Source organism: Charadrius vociferus, unplaced genomic scaffold (genome assembly GCF_000708025.1).
Source record: "Charadrius vociferus isolate BGI_N301 unplaced genomic scaffold, ASM70802v2 scaffold174, whole genome shotgun sequence".
NCBI lineage: Eukaryota > Metazoa > Chordata > Aves > Charadriiformes > Charadriidae > Charadrius > Charadrius vociferus.
Window position 1 is genome coordinate 28,628 of NW_009648441.1, and position 22,025 is coordinate 50,652.

A 22,025-nucleotide genomic window follows, 5' to 3' on the forward strand; every position below is an offset into this window, starting at 1 on the left:
TTTCTTTTTGCAGCATTTCTAGGCAATTTTCCAGTGGATGGTAGAACTTCATCTAGTGAATTAAAATGGGAAGAATTTAATTAATTAATTTGGGTAATTTCCCAATGTAGTACTCAGGGTCAGTAGCTGTACCTGAGGAGCCTACACCGTGATCCAGCTGTGGCCAGGACTCTGGTGGACTCACAGAACTGCCTGGTCATGGGGAGTCCTCCTAAAATGGGCAGTGTTTTCAGTAGCTTATTTCAAGTGATCTCCAAGGCAGAGCTGCATAGTTTGGCCACTATGTCAGGAGGCCTTTGAGGATTTGACATCAGCCAAAGTAGAAATAGCAGCAGTCTAGTATCCTTTGTTTGGTTGGTTCTGGAGTATGTAACATAAAATCCAATTTTTCACAGAACCAGCTTTATTGAAACGTGCCTTATCCAGTTAAGTAAATACATTCCTTCAACACGTTTCATATCCATTGCTGCAAATGATTAATTTTTCACATTTATGTCTAAAACTATAAACACTCTAGCATGTTTTAGTAAAAATAATGTATCATGAACTGAATCTACCTTTATATAAATAGAATTTTTTACATAAACTGCAGTTATATTTGAAAGAACTGTTTCAAAAAACCCACATTAAAATATGGAATATCTTCTTCCTCCCTTGTCACTTTTTGGAAACACCAGGCAATAATGTAAAATATGGTTGATTACGCAACATTTGTCCAGGAAATAAGGTGGCTCAAATAATTATCACTCCCTATGGGGTTGATACCACACAGTTTAAATTTTTTGAAGTCATGAGTGGTCTGATACCACGTGGGTCAGGAGCTGCAGTTTTTCAGAAATAATAAATCCATTATCATCAGGCTAACAGAGCTACCTCAGCCAAAAAAAAACCCTTTATATTCTGTTTGGTTGGTTTTTTAATAACTTACTTGTCAAAACAGTCATCATATCTTTCGGTGGCTCTGAACCCAATGATGGAGTATATGACAGTTGCTGCATAGATGGACGTGAAACCATTGATCACTGAGATAATCAGGGCATCTTTCTCACAGTTGTTGCTGCAATTCAAAGAGAAAAAAAGAATGGATTTCAAACACATTCCCGAAATAAATACTAAAAAACAGCTACCAAGACTAACAAAAAAGTAGTCTACAGGCACATAGATACATCAGTACGCTCTCTAAAAGTATACAAGTACAGCTGTTAAAGATAGATTTGGTGAATTAAAACTTAATATCTTTAATAGCTATGCTTCCCCCACCCCACCCCAAATAATTCTATCCAGAAGGAATAACTGCCTGAGCTGTTTCCATGTGTGGCTCATGGCAAAAAAGTACATCTCCTCCTTTTCATGCCTGGCATGCACAGGTGCAGACACACATTGGCATAAGCTGTTGAGGTGTTCTGCTGCGAGGTGAAAAATTTCGGGTTGAATTAGGACAGTCAGTAGGGAAAAGTGACTGAAAATTTCCATAGCACTTTGGTATGGTGAAGTTGCAGTAGCCAAGAGCACCTGGGAACAGCTTTGTTAGATTGTTGGACAGAAGGTGGTTCAAAAAATCCTCAAGTTTTGGAAATATGGTGGAACATTATGCTCATAAGGTTGGACAGACAAGCTGTTACAGATTGAAAGTTAAACTGCTATGGAGAGACTTCCATGCTGCGGGCACTTGCCAGTGTATCTGTGCTAAGATGAAAAAATTGCAGAGCCAGAAAGATACTTCCATCTGAGAGAGAAGATAAAGAATCAATATTAAATTAGTTAATGGTTTTATGAGAAGGCTGTAAATCTCTAGATATTGTATTTCACTTGGGCAAGAGAGGACTATTGAGATTAACTTGATGTTGTCGTATTTAATTTTCCGATCATCTTCAAGAGGAGAGGAAAGATAAGCCTGTCCAGCCAAGATGTGTGACACTGTGACCTTTCCTCATTTATAGCATTGCAAAGAGGTCTCTAGTGAGTGGAAGACATTGAATTGAAATTCCTTCCTGTACTCTCATGTCAGTGTTGTCACTGTAACATGAGATTCTCCATGGCAGGCTTGATAAAAATATTTCTTCCCTTCAGAGAAAGTAAGATGCTCAAGCTCATCCTGGTTATGAATGAGGGAATCTCTGATGGCATTGAAACCTCACAGTATTTCCTGAGGTGGTTATACTCCCAAACCATCTGGGAGCAGGGGGGCTTATACCTCGTCCAGCTGGTGCTGCACTGCAGGTGACCCAACACCACAGTGTAACACTATGGCATTTGCATCTTTTTTGTCTTATATCTCCATGAGAATTTGATTACTTTCTGCAGTTTCCTCCTTAAGTTGTGAGCAATTGAGAATTGAAGGAACGTGGCCTGGTGCCACAGCCCTTTGTGTTGGAAATGCAGGAGCACACCTCGCCTTTTCTCTGGGTCTTTTGGAATGATGTGGGACATTCTCAGCCCTGCTCCTCACGTTTGTGGGAAGTTTGACTTGGACCTGAAGCAGGGCTTGTCACCTTGCTCTGAGACTCACAGGCACCAAAAGTTCCAGACGTAGTTTTGAAAAACATCTGAAACCAAGAGTGGTGGCAGGGAATTACGTCAGTGACTGCAGTGTTGGTGTGGTGTCATTGGACCTGAGCCAAAACTGAAACACAGACTTCTGAATGCATGACCAAACCAGACAACCAAAACCTAATTCAGAGACTTTTGTCAAAAATACTAGGTTGAGAGAAAGCTGCACAGTTTGTCTTTCAAGAGGACATTGCTGAAGGGATGGAAGGCACCAAGAGGCACTGGTGGTTGCTCTGATTATTTTGGGAGGGTGAGTGTAGAATATAACACCATGTTGTAACTTGCTGACTGGGCCATTCCCCACGTGATGGGAGTTTGTACCCCATCTCTTCCCTGGCCCTAGATATGTCTTCCTAGATGTATCTTCTAATCTCTAAGCCAAAGATTTAAACTGCGGTCTGTACATTGCTTTGAAATGTGTGTACCATCACCCGGCTCCGACGGTGTGGAGACAACGGGCAATGCTGTGCATCGAGCACCCCCACAGAGGAAGCTTCTGCTCATCAGCTGATGGTGGGTGGCCAGTCTCCTCCTTTCCAGCCTGCGCTACCACATCCTCATGCAGGAAATCAGCCAGCACTGGGACTCTAAATCTTGACTCAGGAGAGTTAGGATCAGTCAGAGATGTGCCTTGCACAGCTGAGGGGATGGTTTCCAGGTCTCAAGTAATTACTGTCTTATGACAGAGGACATGTTTAATTTGAAAGAATGAAATATTCTTATAAAATTTGGCTTTTGCCTGGCTACTTACTGAACAGAGTTGTAACTGGAGAATGAAATGAGGCCTCCAAAAGCCAGGGAGAAAGAGTAAAACACCTGAGCACCCGCGTCCAGCCATGTCACTGGGTTAGCCAGCTCAGTAACCTGAGGCATCAGAAATACAGCTTTAAGCATATGCAACATTTCTCTTTAGACTGAATATGAGGGATTTAAAAAAATAATTAAAGCAAGAATGTTAACCATGCAGAACTTACAATTTTTGAAGAATGTTAACAAATATGTCAATATTTCTGTCAAACTTACCTTTTTTTTTTCCAAAAGAAAACCTATCTGTAGGTTTTCTACAAGTATTTTGAAAATTGATAAACAAATTACTTTCCACAGCTGACAGCTGCCATGCCTGTTTCCAGAAAAGGTGTTTTTTCTTTAGCATTAATAATGACCATTCAGAGGTCTTCTAGTGGAAAATAAAACTCCTTTAAATTTTGTTTAAAAACTGTTGTACAGTTAAACCATTCTCTCAGATCTTTTGTCCATATAGCCATACTGATTAGATGGGTTCTACTCCCAGCTGGGTGATTTGTACTTTAAAGTTAGACTCATCCTTAACTAGAATATGGGAAAAGAAAGCAAGCCGCCTTACGGCGACCCCATTGTGTTGCTCTGTGATGATCCTTCTATTTTTTATAACAGACTTTGATGGGGGAAGAGAGAGAGAATGTGTGTGCATAGGTATATTTTACATCCAATGCAAAGGATTCACCTGCCAGAATCAACATTTTAAAGGTGTCTTAGGGATAGTTAGAAAAGCACCAATGGAGGAGAATAATTATCAACTGGTTCTCAAATACATCGAGTTTCATTAAGGGGCGAACCATGCAGTGACTTACATTAGGAGTGAAGAGATACACAATTCCGTTGGTTGATCCTTTCAGTGTCAAGCCACGGATTAGAAAAATGGTAAGCACCAGGTAGGGAAGAGTTGATGTTACATACACGGCCTGCAGAAGAAGCATGTAAATAAAAAACTTAAATAAAACAAAAGACTTCAATAAAAATAGCACTGCAGGGAAGAAAAGAAGGGAATAAACAAAGTACTGTGACTAATAATAATGGCAAGTTTCAAACAAGTCTCAATTAACATACTACAAAAAACTATGTTCAAGAGAAACATTATGTGCGGTACATTTTGATAATAAACATTTTTACAGATAGAGTACTCCATTTAATACAAATTGTCATTGTTGAATTTCAACTCAGATCATTCAAAAGCAGCATAAAAAATAATCTACACCCTGAGTTCAGGTTGATGCTGCCAATGCAAAGATGGGCTTTTAGGGCTTTGCTGGGCAGCAGAACGTTGGTCACCTTTAGAGAGATAATATTAAGGACTAGCACAAACCCAAACAAATCTGTACATGTATGTTTTGAAGAGAATGGCCATAGTAAAAAGACAGTGTCCCTCGATCCTGCATTAAAGGTTAACGCTAATGTTAAGGTGGTAATACCGAAACAATGCTTTACTAGGACCTATAAGGACAAGGAAGACGAACTGATTCTACATATATCAAATCAAATCAAATCATATCAAATCAAATCAAACCAAATTCAATTTCATTTCATTCAGCTTCCTTCTTCAAAAAGCAACTGCAGTGCTGACAAACACGAAGTTTTAGACATGCTTTTACTCAAGAAACAGGCAGTTTCTATAGTATGATTAAGTCTGTATGAATAAGGAATCACAACACCATAATGAATATCTCTCATAAAAAAACCAAAATAGAGTACCTTTCCTGTTGTTTCGATGCCTCTGATTGTGCACACATACAGTACACCCCACGCGCATGTTAAACATAACAAAAGCCACCACTGTATAGAGCCTGAATCGTCAATGGAAGTGGAGATGTTTAATGTTTCTCTGTACCAGAAATAATCTACAGGAGAGCTCTTGGCACACTCTTCTATGTAATCTGTAACCACAAAATGGTTGTCATTCTGTATGATGTCTTTTATTTACTTGGGAAAAAAAAAAAGTTAAATAAAAAACACCAGTGTTCTAAATTATACCACCTAATGCCAATAAATTTCTTGTTCACAAATTTCAAATTCTTAGAGGCTGGTTTTGTTGAAAAATGAGATATTTAAAAGAGAATTGTTTAACAAAGATTTTGATACAGATTTTGTTGTTATTTCCATTAATTTAGCCATGCAGATGAAATCTTTGAAGCTCACTCAAAGACTCTTCTATCTTTATTCTTTTTTTCTTTTTTCCTACAAAAGTATGAGGTTAGAAGCCTCTTGTGCCAAAGAAAGTGTGGAGAGGATTTCTGAGCATAAATGTATGTTTATTGCATGGAATATTTTATTGTTTTTAGTAGAAGAAAAGCAGTTAGGAAGATGTTTTTCAATGATTGTACACTTCCTATCTCATAATAAAAAAAAACCCCACAACCAAACCAACACAAACAACTTTGGGCTCTCCACATGTATCCTGCTCTTTTTTGCCTGATGGAGTGTGGGCACCTGCCCCCAGCTTCCTGCAGCCAGGCAGCTCTTCTCCTCCCACACCTCCTTCGGTTCAGACAATACTTTGTCTTTCACGTTTGTGGGGCATCGTTCAAGGTCTTGTCAGCTCAGGTCGGATGCTCAGCTCCCTGCAATGTGCTGATCTGTGCAGTATTCTGCCCTGGCCTGCCCTTATATGTGGCTTTTTATACTTATTCTGGGAGGAGAGGAGCAAAGCTCTCTGGAGAGCTGTTTACTGACCCACCAGAAAAACCTGCTTCGTACGGTTTCACGCAGGGCTGACTGTGGAAAACAAAGCTGCTGTCACCAAGCGGTCTCTAAGGACCGATAGACTGTTGTCATATCGATAGATGCAGGTGTTTCATAGGGATTACACATCTCTCTTTCCCCCCTTTTTTTTCCCCTGCAGTTGGTGAAGACATGGATGAAACACATTGTTTAAATCTGGAAAATGTTAATGTTTATGCTAGACTTGCACTTTGTGAATATTCTGTTTGTGAATGCATCTGTCACAATCAGCCCTGAAGTTTCATATAAAAAGTCAAAGTTTGTCTCAAAGATTAAGCGTTGATCACACTTTATATAATGTGAATTTTTACAAAATGTAAGTATTAAAAGAGCACAATGTTCCTGACAGGACTGCTGTCCTTTGCTGCTGTTTTACAGAAAGAGGCTCAATTAGGCTAATTGGTAGAAACAGAAAAATATGCTGTGCAACAAAATACAGTATTTCATAAAATATACCTGTTCTGTTGTCATTGAGAGGACAGCTACTCCAAGGCAGGGGCTCTTGGAAGGAGTTGAAGAAATACCACATTACCCAGGCAATAATAGTGTTGTAATATAAACCCACCAGGAAAGATACAAACATTGCCGCTATGCCTAAAAAAAAAGAAGCAGAACACAATGTAAATCTCAATGCTCTTGTCTTCAAGACATATCAAAATACACGGTATGAACCTCAACCTTTCCCTAATTTCCTCCCCATCCTAGTTCCATGGTTAATAGCCTTTCCCCTCTCCTCTCTTTATTTTGGATGTAGGTTTAATCAATGTGAATTTGCTACGTAAAGGTTGGACAGATGAGTCCTACATAAACGTACAGCTTAAAACTACTTTGGGACTGAAGCTGACACCCACTTAGAAGCCAACATTATGGGTGGACTAACTCCCTGCAGACACCGCATAATGCTCTTCACAGTCTTGCCTGCTGGTATCTAGAGAATTTGGGATGCTGGGTACATATAAAGCTCAACTGGCGGGGGATTTTGCCTAAATGAGACCCAAATTGTCTTTCCCTTCCACAATGGCACTACAGAGATCAGCAGTTGCATTTGGCTAATCTTTGTTGTCTAGGATGGATAGCTGCCAGGAGGCACAGTCTGTGAAAAGGTGCAGGATTCAGGCTGGTAACTCTCCTTCTCCACTTGCTCCCAGGTAACTATCCTCTGGTGACTTCTCTGGCAGACAGTAAATGCTAATGAGTAACCTAAGAGCTCCTGAGGGCTCTTAGATTCTGAAGAAGTTTGAAAAATTCCAGATGCAATGAACAAGTATCTTTTGAAAATGATTTACAGATGCAGTGGATCCCAACAACGGTCCTCACTGGCTGCATTTCTTCCTGTTCAAGTGCGTAGTAATCACAGAATCACAGAACAGCTGAGGTGGGAAGGGACCTCTGGAGGTCATCTTGTCCAACCCCTGCTCAAGCAGGGCCACCTACAGGCGGTTGCCCAGGACCATGTCCAGGCAGATTTTGAGTATCTCTAAGAACAGAGACTCCACAACATCTCTGGGCAACCTGTGCCAGTATTTGATCACCCTCTCAGTGTTTCCTGATGTTCAGATGGCACGTCCTGTGTTTCCCATGTAATGAGGTATCTGTGGTGGTTTTAATGCTGTGTGCATCATGCTGATTTTACTACATTGTCAGCTAGAGTGTTTGAATACTTAGAAGTCTAATACAGATGTGCAGAAGTATTTTCTGCAAAATACTGACTCCATGGGTTTTTGCGTAGTACCTTTCCCTGACGTGAGAGAGCAGCATTATATGGAGCTGAGGTCTGGTAGACCAGCTTAGAGAAAGATTTGACCATTACGTATCCAATGAACAGAACAAATTTTTGGCCACTTAAATGTTCATCCTAATGGTAAAAACAGCCAATATCATAATACAGAAGATATCTCTGAAGCCCAAAAGTGATCTCAAACTAGAGAAAGGGTTTAACTGGACCCAAAGTCCCTGGGAACATGGACACAAAATTGTCATAGTGCCTTATCGTGAGTCATGTGACCTATCAATGGAGAGTTAGTAAGAAGGGAAAAGGAATAGATCCTGGAATCTCTTATGACACACCAGAACAAAATCCTGAAGCTTTGCTCTTAAGGTTATCAGTTCAGAGACTTGTGCTTTCTCAGGTGGCTTTTTATATCCTCTTCGGACTTACCAACCCCTTTCAGGGTAGGGTGGATAGAGCTCCAGACACCCACACTGCCTTTCCTCAGCCTTTGACCAATGGCAAACTCAAGATGAAGCAGGGGGATACCCTCCAGGATTAGCAAAATCAGGAAAGGGATCATGAAGGCTCCTGAAATGGATAAGGAAAAAAAAAAAAGATGTTTCCCATCAGTAAAGTACTACAACAAAGCACAAACTTTAGTTCTGAGGGTTTATGAAAGAGCAAGAGAGTTGTAAGCATACTTGTGGAAACCCTTTTCCAGTTTCTGAACCACGCCCCCCCCCAAGCAGGGGACTTCATCACGTATGTGGTTTCGTGTAGGAATTCTTACTCTTCCCAAGTGACAAACATACACCCCCAAGGTTAAACTTTGAAGAAGCCACCTTCAGATTGCAAGTGGAGGAAAGGTAAGTACTTTCCTGGAATCACTTTTTTTTTTTCTGCAAAAGGTTATGGTTTTATAATTGTGAATCATGCAAATTATATGAAGTAGTTGAATGATCTAAGCAAGATACCTCAAGAGATTAGGCAGGAGCCTGGGGCTGTCTACATGAACTAACCAATAACTTCCTGGCAGCTGTGTTCAACAGCTTTCATGTTTGAATAGAAATGATCTGAAGTCCAGGGTTCAAACCTTGTTATGACAAGGCTGGTTAGTATAGGACAAGTTATTTAAATTCTTTTTTTCCTGAATAAAATGTACCTCGGGCATGGGAGATGACATATAACATCACACTGGAATACCAAAATGCAGGCTAAAATGCTTTAATATTACTACATATTAGAATTATGGTTATCTGTCATTAAAATAAGTCTTTAACTTCCTAATCATAAGCATTAAATAATCTAAGTGCATTAAAAAAATACAAACCAGTATGTGAAGGGTTCAAGTTTGGAGATTTGCTGACTTTTTTCTCAGGCAAGCAACAAAAATCAGATCGCAAGTGAAAGAGGAAATTCAAAGAATGGAAACTACAGTTTTGAATTCAAGGCAGTTGAATGTTTTTTGGAAGACCTAAACTGCACACTTGTCTGCTCCACGGGTATCTTCTTGATGTCATCTACACCACAGTTTTAGAAACGATCATTACTGCACTCTTCATTTTCTATCTACTTCAATAAAGTCTGCTAAAACCAATATTGTTGTATCAAGTGGCCACTATTATAATGAAATCATCCAACTACACTTTTTGCTTTCCACTCCTATGGAATTCAAGTAACATTAGTTATTTACCTGTCTTTCATTGATATTTTTAAGATTTGCTAATCAAAATCAGTAGTTTTGAATACATAAAATGCTTGTAAAATATTCAAAATGCTGAGCAATTCAAAAATGCACATGCCACACATCAGGTTGAATGACTAAACACTGATGCACCAGAAAATACATTTTTTTCTTGAAGTCAGTTGCTAAAGGTAGCTGTATAGACATGATATTCTCAGACTTCTGCAAAGCATGTCATTTAGCAATGCAAAAACTTATTACTAAAAATTTAACATTTTTCAAAATCATTGCAGTTCATCTCGCATGCATTAAAAACTGTCACTGTAAAAATGGAGACTGAGAAACTGATGAGGTTTCAAAGGAGAGACAGAAGAATAACTGACTTGGGACATATTTTTTATTAGTGAAAAATTGAAGGGCTCATTATGAATTATTTGTAGAGAAGTTTGCTAAACTTCCAACCCTGCTGGCTCTTTCTCTCTTCTGTGTCAGTCTATCACCTTGAAAAATGGACATTATGGGCATCATCACCAAGGAGGACAGTATCCCATTTGTTTTCTTGCCCACTTCTCACAGCTACATTCCCTTTTCCAGAGACCATGTAGTCCTTGCAAGAACAAAAGCCTTGCATTAGTGGGGAGCAGCTACCTGTTAGATCCAGGAGCCTCAAGCTGGTACTCTCGCACCTTGGATGAAGGTGTCTATTTTGTAATGACAGAAAGGCATGAAGGATGTTTGTCCACCTTAGGTTTGAGGAAACGGAACTCTTCTAGTTGCAAATCCAAACTCAGCACTGTCATCTTAGCTGAGATATCATTACAAATGGCATCAGTGCCACAGCAATCACTTCCTGACTCATATTGTTCCAAATATGTATTTTCACATCACAAATATCTGAAACATATAGGGCATATTTCAATTTTAGAGGGACTAGGATCACTTCCAAAACAAGGTTCTTCCACTCTGTCTTCCCACCACTCCAGGGACTTCTACAGAATTACAGGCAGCAAGAGCTGCTAATGTCAGATGTAATGGGGCAGTCCTCTCCATGCCTTGTTGACTGGCTGCTGAAAGGCAACTGCACCAGAAATGGTGGTGTACTCTTCAGCTGCCTGTGCCCTGGAGTCATTGTTGATGGTCCAAAAGTCTTACCCAACTCTGGCAGAGGTTCTGGCATTCGTTGAAACTGTGTCAGACTCAGTCACTGCAAGAAACTTACTCCTTGTGTCCTTTCAGACAGTCTCTGCCATTTCTAACGGTTTGTCTCATTTTATCTGCATGGACTTGCTTAGCTGTGCTGGAACAGGCACTGACATGCATGTAAGGGCCACTCTTCACCTGATTAGACATGCAGTGCATGCAGATTTGGCTTCAAAGAGTTTCTTCTCTTCTGATACCTCACCCTATTTCTGTGAATAACATTTCTCTCAACTGTTTCATTCTTGCTTTCATAGAAAACAGGATTTTTGCAGTGTATGCAATGAGTGCCCTCTCACTGTTGAGATCCATCCGTCTGCATCCCGATGGCTTCCTTCCTACCTGGGAGAGTCACTGGGACAGCCTCCACACAGAGCCTCTGGCCTTTCACAGAGGCAAAGTTGCTTATCAATGCCTGGAGCTGCAAGCAGCCAGAAATATGTTGTGTGCTCCAAACTCATGTCAGGCTGGCACATGCCTTCCCTCCTGTCACACTCTGTTGAGGAGCTCTCATGAGAGCAAGATGAGATAAGGATAAGATAATTGTATTTGCACCAGCAATTTTTAGTTCCGGAGCATTCTCTCTGTTTTAAGCCCAAGATACCTCCTAAGAGTCAGAAACCTGACCCTACAGAGTTTGTATGGCTGCTCCGTGTGGATCTTTTCTTTTTACCTCCCCTTTCAGATGCTGGATAGGTCTCTGCTGTACCGCAATCTCACTGCTCTCTAGTAAAGCCCTTCCTCAGCAATGGTAGTAATTAAGTCCAGAAGATGGATTTGTACAGCTACCTGATCCAAATATTCCTCATTTGTGCTCAGGGGTATGTCCTTTTTACCCTTTGAAACTCAACTTGCAGTCATTTTAGATCATCTCTTGAAACTTAAGAATGGACTGGCAGCTAGTTCTGATAAGGTGCATTGCTTAACCATCCTTACTCTTAATGAAGACATGTCACATGTTTTCATCAGCTCATGGTGAGATTGCTTAAGGACTTGATTAGAAATTCTCCCCCTGGTCAAAGATCTTGTTGTGTAAGGAAATGCACAGCCTTTATAGTCCTTTCAATCTATGACCACTTATTTCTTATCATACCTGTCAAAGAAAATATTTTTTTTGTTAGTTACAACCTCTGGTAGTGGAAGAGAGGGAAGATAAGGCCATTTCCTACGAAGTACTAGAAGCTTTTCCTTTAGAAAGCATTCAAAGGTAGTCTCAGCTTTCCACTTTCAGTGAAAATGGGCTGATTGATATTCTGATTTGGGCTCCATTTTTTCCATGCTTAAGACATTCTTGCAAACCTTAGATGCAAAGTGCGCCTCTACTCACAGAGCTCTAGCAGTCTGGGTAGACATCGTGCCTCACCCTCCAAGACAGTGAGATTCAGCAACAGCACTGTCCCTACACCGTAACTCTCTCTGTGGACAGCACAGAGCATCAAATTTGCTGCAAGACTCTCAGAATTCAACCGTCTTCTGCGGTGGACTTGCCACAAGCACTCTATCAACCTCAGGTGACTTCCTGAGATCTTGAGATACTTACAGAGGGACCTTTACTAAGATGAAATGAAAGAAGTCTTTAAGCATGACACATCTTTGACAGAGGAGTCAGATAAAGGGACTCCATGACCTTCCTCACGCAGCCACAAAAAGGGGAAAGAATGCCTTTTGTGAAGCCATCTATCACATGAAAAAATGTGTCCTGACCAAGTGCGTGCTCACAGATGCCCAGCTTCCTCCCTACCTTGGAGTCACTGGGAAATAAATTTCAGGTTCTGGGATGGACACGAATGGAGAAGGTGGGTTTCCATCCACCCTTTTCATTATCACAGACATAAAATACATGGTGTGTGTATGCACCTGCAGTGCAGAATTTATATCCTCACTAAAACAAATACAAATAAAAGTTCTAGCTTGAAGGGCCAGCCATGTGTAGCACGATAGCTTGATAATTTAAAAATGCAGAGTGTGATGTGTTAGAACTGGACGATTAAGTAGCACCACCTGTATTTAGCTGTAGGAATATTTGTAAATTTACAAGAGAAATAAAATGGGAGATCTCAATTATGTACACCACTTCTTTTTTTCCTTTCTTGGCTTTTTCTCGTTCCAGGGTTCAATTCTAACAGCCAGCTCAGAAATCTAACTCTGCTGTATTTTCCATTTCTCTCAATTTCTCCCCAACCTTTCTGAAAGAAGCTATAATGGGACAAAAAAAGTGACAATGACTCTGCAAATCTGCAATATGGGACATTAAAAAAAAATAAAATCAATGCTTTTTAAGCTGTCACAATTTTATGAACCTAAGAAATAAACCAATGATCTGAAAATAAATGCTGTACAGATACATATATAAAATGAGTAATCTTTCCAGTCTGAAAACCTTGCAGATGAGATATTAGATTCTCCCCCTATTTCAGTACTGTATTTCAGAACATATAATATTTGGTTTGAACATCTGTATAGCTATTACTCTCTCTTTAATCTAAGAGTTTCATGTGAAATTGAAAAAAAAATATTATTGCTTTCACATAATTCCTCACAAAGGGAAGACAGGTAGACTTCAGATGGAGATGTTTTTCTATGCTATCATGCTCTTAGACCTCAGCTGTAGTGAGGGTAGTCCAGGAAGGAACTGCTGATGTCATTACTGTCACTTCGTTGAATTCTCCCTCACGCAGTGGCAAGGTTTACTGCAGACATGTGAGCTGTAGACTTAAAGACCTTTTTTTTTTAATATTGATGGTTTAAACATTAAATATACATGCTCTTTTTTATAATACTCATCAGGGCTGAAACAAAAATGTTTAACTGTTGATTAAATGACATGTTGCTCAATAAAGATTAAACAAAAGCTATGTGTAATGTCAGAGATAGCGATCAAATGAAAAGGGAAATTCAATCTCATTAAGCTGGTGAAAGCACTGAGGCAAACACTGTAGCTTTTACATTGCGTGTATATTGAAATCTAGTTCACCTGTGGTAATCATGTATTTTACAACTTTTAAGATGTGAAAAGGCTAAAATGTGCTTTACTCTACTAAATTTTACTGGGGTAAGTATTTCATTTTAAAAAAATATAAGCTCATTATCTATGACAACAAAAGTAAGTAAATTTTGTAACCACCAATTTCTTTTTGTGTATTTGGGTATCACGATGTTAAAACACTATCATAGTGTTGTGTGTAGGAAGAAGCAGCCCTCAAATCATTCTAGACTTAAGTTCAAACGTCTGAAAATAAGCTATCTATACAACTCAGTGTTCCTAACTACCTTCACTACAGTCAATTTGGAGAGAAAAAATTCACCTTCTTTGAACTCGAAGTCCTACAAGGGTAAAATTTATACTTCACTATAGTCTGGCTATGTTTCGTAAGGGATATTAAATGTGCAAACACTGATTGCCAAAGTAGGTGGACATCCAACCTCATCTGGGAGTGTCCTTGCTGAAATACTGACTATCTACACCTTGGCTACCAGACCTCACCCGTGCTAAATGACTCCAAATGTTGATCCATACAACTCATATTTCAAAAAGAAACAAGTTAAGATAGCAAAGACAACTTTCAGAAATTAGAAACTGTTTTCATGAGGTAGTCTATGCAACCTTGATTCTGCAAGCACCTTATGAGACAACCTCTAACTATGTGATCACATAGGACTTTTTCTCATGCTCTGCAGATATTTACTGTATGGTAATTAGCTTTATGGTTTTTTATCTCTTAATGCACGGCCATAATCCACCATCATATCCAAAGTGAGGTTTAGGATGTTGTAAAATAATCATGCCAGGGACAGACTGAGGAGCAGCATAATCCCCATCTCCAGTGAAAGAGAGGAGGAGCAGGGATTCGTGCTGCTCTGCACCCAGGATTCAGTGAAGACATATCTTGAAGACATGAAGTATGAAGACATATATCATCCGAGGTAAAGGCACTGGACAGATTAGGGAAAAATGGAGGTTCCTCAGCACACTCATGAGTGTGGCGTATGCTTTGTTTTAGTTAACTTGGAAGAAGGTGCATAACGTTGCAGTTTTCCCCTACTCTGTTACAAAGGCACATCTGTGTGCCTCAGTGGGCCATTCAAATGCAAAGATGAATGTATCATCTTGGCCACCATGCTGAGTGGCAAAGACTAAGGCAAAATTGTCCAAAATGTCTAGTAAATACCTATTTTCAACTGGAGGTAGCTGATACCAGACTTAAGAGTGTCTGTGCAACCAAAGATGATGCAGAGTGCTGCATCTATTGGGTGTTTGCTATGTTGTGAACATGGCTAAATGGGAATTAGAGATGCAGGAGCCAGAAAATCTCATGAGGCAGAAAATGTCTCAGCAACAAAATATCTTCAGAAATAAGAACTTCAAGATCTGTTTTTACAATACGGATAGTCACATGTTCAAATTCAAAGCCATCCAGCCAAAAAACAGCAGGAGTCATTTCTTTTTGCTGATTGAAGGGAGAAGTTGGAGAACAGGCGCTGTAATGAGAGGATGGCAGTGCTGGCAGGAGTTGGATTTGGACCTCCCAGAAGAGGCTGAGGAGCACTGTACAGCATGGGGGGAGGAGGGATTGCACAACAGCTCTCCACCCTCATCCACGTGTGATGAAGTTAAGGAGTCCTTTCTAGGAAGCCTTGGGAAGGCATTGCTCCTCACTTTTATGTACTGAGAAGAGTCAGAGCATTTGAGGTTACGCAGAAGAATTGATAAAGAAAGTAGCATGTCTGGCTACAGGGACACATATCTGTACAGTAGCTCTAAGCCCAGAGCCAGCTACGTCAATTCTTTGCTATGTGCTGCCTCTCAACTTCTGCCTAAAATTTGAGTGACAGAGCCCCAGGGAAGCAAGAAGCTGGGGATAACTGTTGTTAGTGTTTCCGAGCAAGGACAAACCACAGGCTGATGGGAACGAAAAATAATTGCTTTCAAAGGATAAATTAAAACAAAGAACTGACAGACACACACACAAGCAATTCATAAACCTTCACGGACATCAGTCAGAAAACCATGGTCCATACCAAGTTTTCTGTGTTTGTTTGATGTTCATTTTTCAGCTGCATTTCATACAGCTAGAACATGAGGGAAAGGAAAGACAGACAGAAAAGCAGGAAACTGCCTATAAATCAACCCTGGGAAACAGAGTTTCTAAGACTAAGTAGAAGAACCTGAGAAGCCAATAAGTGCCATGAATTTTGGGGATATCCATCCACCTCTTCAAATTAAAATTGGAAAAGTTGTTATGGTTTTTTTTGTGTCTTGTAACTTATTTGTCACAAGAGTTGGCTGCACTGCAAATGACCTTCAGTTTGCACTGCAAACTCTAAACATCAGACCATGTCAGAAAAATCTCAATGTTAGAAGCATGTCTTCTTGAAACTGAGTCATCCGTTGTTAAACATCCCTGAGTTTGTACCAACAACTCCCCACAGAGCCTTCCTTGGTCCCTACTCTGACTCAGAAGAGCAGTTTTTAAACATCTCACTGTGTGCATTTAATGAAAATTAGTTTTAAATACTGTTCCTTAAGCCAAAAGTTTTCTTTCAAGATCAAACATCACGAAGGAACAAACACTTTTTACACATATCCTAGGGTGAAATGCAGGTAACAAGTAGACAGTGGGCAGAAAAGACTATCAAAAAATAAGAAATGTATGTTGTCATGCAATATTTAAGCAATAGTTCAGCTCAAGATCACCTTTAAAAACAAAGAGCAAAAGAGTGAAACAAAATTTTAATATGGTTCTTCAGTCCTAACCTGAACCCTAAGGAGTCACAGTAAATTCTGTGGTAAACAGCATACACTTGGACTTTAAATGACTTAACAACACCAACAGCTAAAAACATACTCTTAACATTAACTGCTTTCATGCTGTTACTGCTATCATAAATTACACAGACAGTGACCCTACAGCCTATACACAGATCAGTCCAAAACCCATGAAAACCCTATTATGAAAAGATCATTTGGGACCATGATCAGAATTATACTTCCAAGTCGTTTATTCATTTTTATATATATACATTATATATACATGTATGTATGTAAAGTAATATTAGTTTTAGATTGAGAAAACATACTATGTACATGACAGTGCAAAACTGACTTGATCAATCCTGTGTCCTGAAATAAAAACAGTCCCTGCTTTTTTTCCACCACTAACACGACTTCAGTGGATGTTCATAACCTGTGAAACAACCTTCTCCATTAGACAGTCTTCTACAGATGAATATCACTGTTCTTACAGGAACTGACCAGTTCTAAACATATTCCGTTATTTGTTTCCCCCCCCCAAAAAGAGATTAAAACTAGTTTATAGCAAAAGTTAGTTAAGATATATTAAAGACATACCTCCTCCGTGGCTCTGACAGAGATATGGAAACCGCCACACATTTCCTAAGCCCACACAAAACCCTACGCACGTCAGCATATACTGAGCTTTGTTATCCCATTTTGGTCTGGAGTCTGCCTCTTCTTTCTCAAGGACCTCAAGCTCTCCATGGGAAGGTATCCTGTCCTCCAGGCCAGGATTGGGCAACTGTAGCTTCACCATATTTTAAATTTCCTGACTGAAAACGCTGCCCCAGAGAGGAGATAATGAAACAGGCAGCTAGTTAGAAATCTGTACAAAAAGAGAACATCTATTTGCTGTCTTCAGCTATATATAGTGAACCTTTGGCACTAAACTTGAAAGTGCAGGCTTGTGGTAAAAAGAAGCGTCAGCAAATCATTCGATTGACCAAGTCAGCTCTGACACTTATTAATGCTTTATCTGTCAAGGTTGTATGGAACACTCTGCTCATCTAGTGGGAGACATTGATTTCAGCTAATGTAATTCAGGAGATAATTTAGCTATAAAATGTAATCGCCTATAAGGTTATGAAACACCCTTCGCCACTCCCCTGTTTAAACTCACTTAAATACATATATAGCCCTAGCAAACGTGGAGTAAAAAGATTCCACTGGCCTCAAACTCAATATAGAGGTTTCATACTATTTTTTATCAGGAAGATAAACTGCTTGTGAATCACCATCACATTCAGTTTCCCATAGCATATGCTTACAAAATTGTATGTTTCATGATAATTACGGAAACATGTTCCTCCTCCCCTGTAAGAGATCTTACTGTACTAAATGCTCTGACAAAAAGGATGAAGAATGAAAGGGATTATAAAATTTGACCTTTAAAGTCATAAGCTTAATTTGCTTACCCTCATGCTTCTAATCGTTATAGAACAAGGTCTGAAGAACATAACATCTTTCTTGTAAATGGACTTGAAATCAAAGGTCCCTTCACCTTTTCATGACCCTATGATACATTGGTCAAAAATAAAAAAACACACTGGTTAACAAACATCACAGATACTACTCACATCCTCATTCTTTCAGTACAATCACAACAAGACTGTTCCATTTGTACCGTGGTGTTATCAAAAGGTAAGTACTTGCCACTGAAAATTATACATAAAATCTAACACAGTGTATATTGTAAGAAATAATTTTGTCAGCTAAGACCTACAGGGCCATTGAATATAATGATTCTGGGTGGTCAAAACAAAGAACTAGAAGGGGTCTTGTAAGTCCAGCCCCTGCCAAAGAAGGTGAACACATCACAGCATCCCTTTGCAACCTTATCATGGTGCTTCAAAACTGATTTTTTTGTACTCCCTGCTTCAAAAAGGCTGGTCTAGAACTTCAGTTCTCTTATGCTCCAAGAAGGCTGTTGATTATCTCTTGAATACAAAAAAAATTCTTCATCCTTGACATGGACAACTGTATATGTTAGCCCAGATGGATTTTCTCTGTGCCTTGTTATAAGGTATTAATACTTCCCTAACGTTACTTTAAACTACCTTTATCAGTCTGCCTTGCAATGGCACTTGCCTTTTTCATGACCCCATCAACTCTGTGGATGAGCTATCTCCTGATTAACCACTGGATCAAAGTCTTTCTTCTCCTTTGGCAGGTCCAACTAATATTTCCTGGCTTGCATCAGAACTTCTTTTTCTAAGTTATCAAAAGCATATGTTAAATTTCATCCAGTTACTGCTACTGCAGTACATTGAGCTACTGAGTTCATCCTGGATGATACTTTTTCAGCATTCTGAACACTTCTGAGTTGTGCCATGAGTATTTTGGTAACATGCTACTGCTTTTAGTCCTTAGTCATTAGTGAAAGAGTGACAAAAGACTGTTCCTAAACTGATCCTTGAGGAACTGCATTAGTAACCTTCCCTTGAACCATCATTTCTGCTTTCAGCACAGCTTACCATCATCATCAGATCTTTACTTAGTTCTTTGTTTACTTTATATCTCCTGCTTAGCTCACTTAATACAACCAGTTGTGGTCAAGTAGCAACTGCTTTACTGAAGTCCAAAAAAAGTACCTTTACAGTATTTCCCTTGTCTAGAAAAATAATTTTTCACTTCTAAGTGGCTATAGAGAACTTTCAAATTGCAGCTCTTCAACTTCCAATTTTGGAGAAAGACATTGACCTATTGATCAATAGCAAGAAACTGCATGGTGAAGGAGCTCACAAGTCATCTGGATTATTATTCTGCCTCCTGAATCCCTGGAGGATAGTCTTTATATTCATGCTGTAGGGAACATGAGGCAGTAATAAAAAGAGAACAGAAGACAAATAGGAAGAAACAACATCCTCTCTTAATTTATTTTGTAATATTTCTACATTCCCTGACTTGTAAGCTTCAGTTCTATAGCTTTGCAAAGTCGTGTGTAGAGCTTCTTTCAATAACTGAATGAGATCATGATTACATGGTGTCCAGGCAACATATCTTACAGCTACAATCTAATAACTCTATGTCATAAGAAATCTTTCACAATCAAAATTCTGTATAGACTTTATTGAACCTAAAGTAGCATGTTTCTTCTTAAGCACAATGCAAGCAGACATGGAAGGAACTAATGTAGCTTTCTTTGGGAATCAAATAATATGAGGACAAATCAATAGGATACGAAATAAATTCACACTTGTGTTATTATAATCTGAAACCTTCTCACTGTTAAGTTTCATGTGCAAGCGGTTTCCATCAGAATCCAAAAATACAGTCCAGGTTGCATTCTACTGATTTAATCCAAAATGTCTTTCCGGAGAAGTTTATCTTACTTCGATGATGCCAGGTTCCCATGGTTGTTAGTTATCTATCGGTTGTTAAATATTTGCAGAAGCAAATATGCTGGTATAGCATCTAGCTCAAATTTCTTTATCAGTGTAATTGCATGGCTAATGATCTTGGGAGGCACAGCGCTTGACCTGCGGTAGCAATGACACCAGCTCCAATATGACCACAATTGCGTGGAGCGGTTGTCTACATTGCCACCCTGTGGACTCGAACAAACAAGTTGGGGCTGCTCTATGGTAGTCACAGTCACTTGCTTATTCGACAGAGCCCTTTCCTTTGCTCTGTGGTAAACTTCTTCAAGTAACGCAAGGCTTAGGTTTGGCATGTCCCACGGGGGTTTGTTACAGCTGATAAACCTTTAGGATATCAATCCTTTCACCATATAGGCTGCTAAACAAGATATGTTTTGCAAATTGCTATTTATAAATGCAGGAGAAAATGGGTCTTACATCTAGATTGGATTACTTGTGTTAAAACATTTCTAATGATGCGTTTGTCTTTTTGTCTACTACCCCCATATTTTTAATGTACTATTTTTTCAAAAGTATACAAAAAAGTAAGCCGACTTGTCTGTAAGTAACTCACAGTTTTACAAAAACTTGACTAAAAAGGAAATATTGCCTTTCTAAAAGTCATATATTTTACTGGAATATACACATATATACATTTGTGGAAGAATATAGGTGTACTCCTTTTATTAGATGAAAATGTCTTTCATCTTGCAGGATGATGAAGATGTTAGGAAAGAGAAAGCGTATGAGAGGTGGTAGCAGTAAAGAAAAGAAGTGGCAGTAGAAGGATATCAGATGTGTAGATCAAGACAACAGCAACGATGGTGTGGCTTGTTTCCCTCTGCGAGGCGAGATCCGGGCATGGTGTGGTACCCACCTGGGCAGAGGGGTTCCTGACTATGGGCAGCCCCTGCTGTGTCTGCTGTAGCCTGGGCTCCATGAGGACTGTCCCTGGCTGGGAGACAAGGCCTCCTCCCCTGAGGTGCAGGTGGGACCTGACACCACCTCCCAGGCTGAGCGCCTAGCAGCTGCTCCTGCTTCTGACCTTGCGGGAGTCTCTCTTCATGCTGGCATGGGTGCTTCTGGGCCAGCACAGCTCACTTGACCTGCAGGAAGCCATGCCCACATGAAGGACAGGCTCTTCTCTCCCGTGAATGAGTTGAGTTGACTGACTGAAGGACCTGGCTGAAGAACTTGTCTTCTTCTGCCCTCCATCATGGGCCAGAGGGGACTGCACTGGGAGAACCTCTTTTGGCTAGGTCCTGTGAAGGGGACAACAAAGAGCAACCAGCAAAACAGGGCAGAGGCCTGTTCTTTAAGAAACCCAATTCCTTTAATTTAAAGCGATTGAGAAAAGCAGAGTAGCAGCAATATATGTGGTTTGCATCCAGTCACAGTTTCAGGAATGAAATACAATATGGTCCTTTCCTTGTGTTCCCATTATCCCTGGTATGACATAGGACAAGTCTGTAACTCTCAAAATAGTTTCAGAGTAACATTTACAGAGAGTTTCAACTAAAGGCAATTAATCATAAACACCAAGTTTTTTCTCTAATCTTGCTTTACAATATTCCAGGCTATTAGTATTAGCCACATTATTTTCTGACCCTTTTTAGTACCGTAGCAGATACTGGTGTGAAATCTCTTACACTAGTGATGCTGTAGCAATATCTCACCAGCATTAATCATATGTTTTTTCAGTCAGCTTCTACTTTGTAGTAAAAGCAACGTACACAACAATCACAATTACTGCCAGCTGTGTGATGAGCCTAAAGCAGGAAAAGATGGAACTGTAAAGAGAGTGGTAACTGTACAGCTAAATGCCTAAAACCCACAGTATTCTCATTTGGAAGCATCAAGTGGTAAAGATGTAATAAAAGTGAAGAAGAAGAAGAAAATTCAGAGGTTAAATGAAATGCTCCCTCTGACAGCCTGTCCCTGGCAAATATCTGTTTGGATCATCTTTTAAAAATGTGGAGAAAACACAAAATCCTTTTATGAGCTGCCAATGGGTAAAATCCTTAGCCAGGCATACAAAAAGGGAGCAGTGAAGCCTGGGTTCGCGAGGACACTCAAAATCCCCAGCCTAGGGGACACTAATGAACATATTAGAACAGGAGATATGCAGGTAAAATATTTCAAAGTCACTTAGTTTTAAAGCTAATAATCAACAGCAGGTGGTTATGGAGTTTGCCT

General features: G+C 39.7%; 1 protein-coding gene across 1 annotated transcript in view; it reads right to left on the reverse strand.

Moving 5' to 3' along the window:
* The window catches only part of SLC6A19 (solute carrier family 6 (neutral amino acid transporter), member 19), a 23,623-nt gene extending 6,328 nt beyond the window's left edge, over window positions 1-17,295 (reverse strand). Inside the window, exons 1-7 of the mRNA XM_009885433.1 lie at window positions 17,026-17,295; window positions 8,243-8,383; window positions 6,541-6,678; window positions 5,059-5,240; window positions 4,161-4,271; window positions 3,302-3,414; window positions 929-1,057 (exon numbers count right to left, since the gene is read on the reverse strand). Coding sequence (XP_009883735.1) covers window positions 929-1,057; window positions 3,302-3,414; window positions 4,161-4,271; window positions 5,059-5,240; window positions 6,541-6,678; window positions 8,243-8,383; window positions 17,026-17,227 — 1,016 coding nt within the window. The 5' untranslated portion in view covers window positions 17,228-17,295. The remainder of the gene's footprint in view (window positions 1-928; window positions 1,058-3,301; window positions 3,415-4,160; window positions 4,272-5,058; window positions 5,241-6,540; window positions 6,679-8,242; window positions 8,384-17,025) is intronic.
* Between the last annotated feature and the right edge of the window lie 4,730 nt (window positions 17,296-22,025).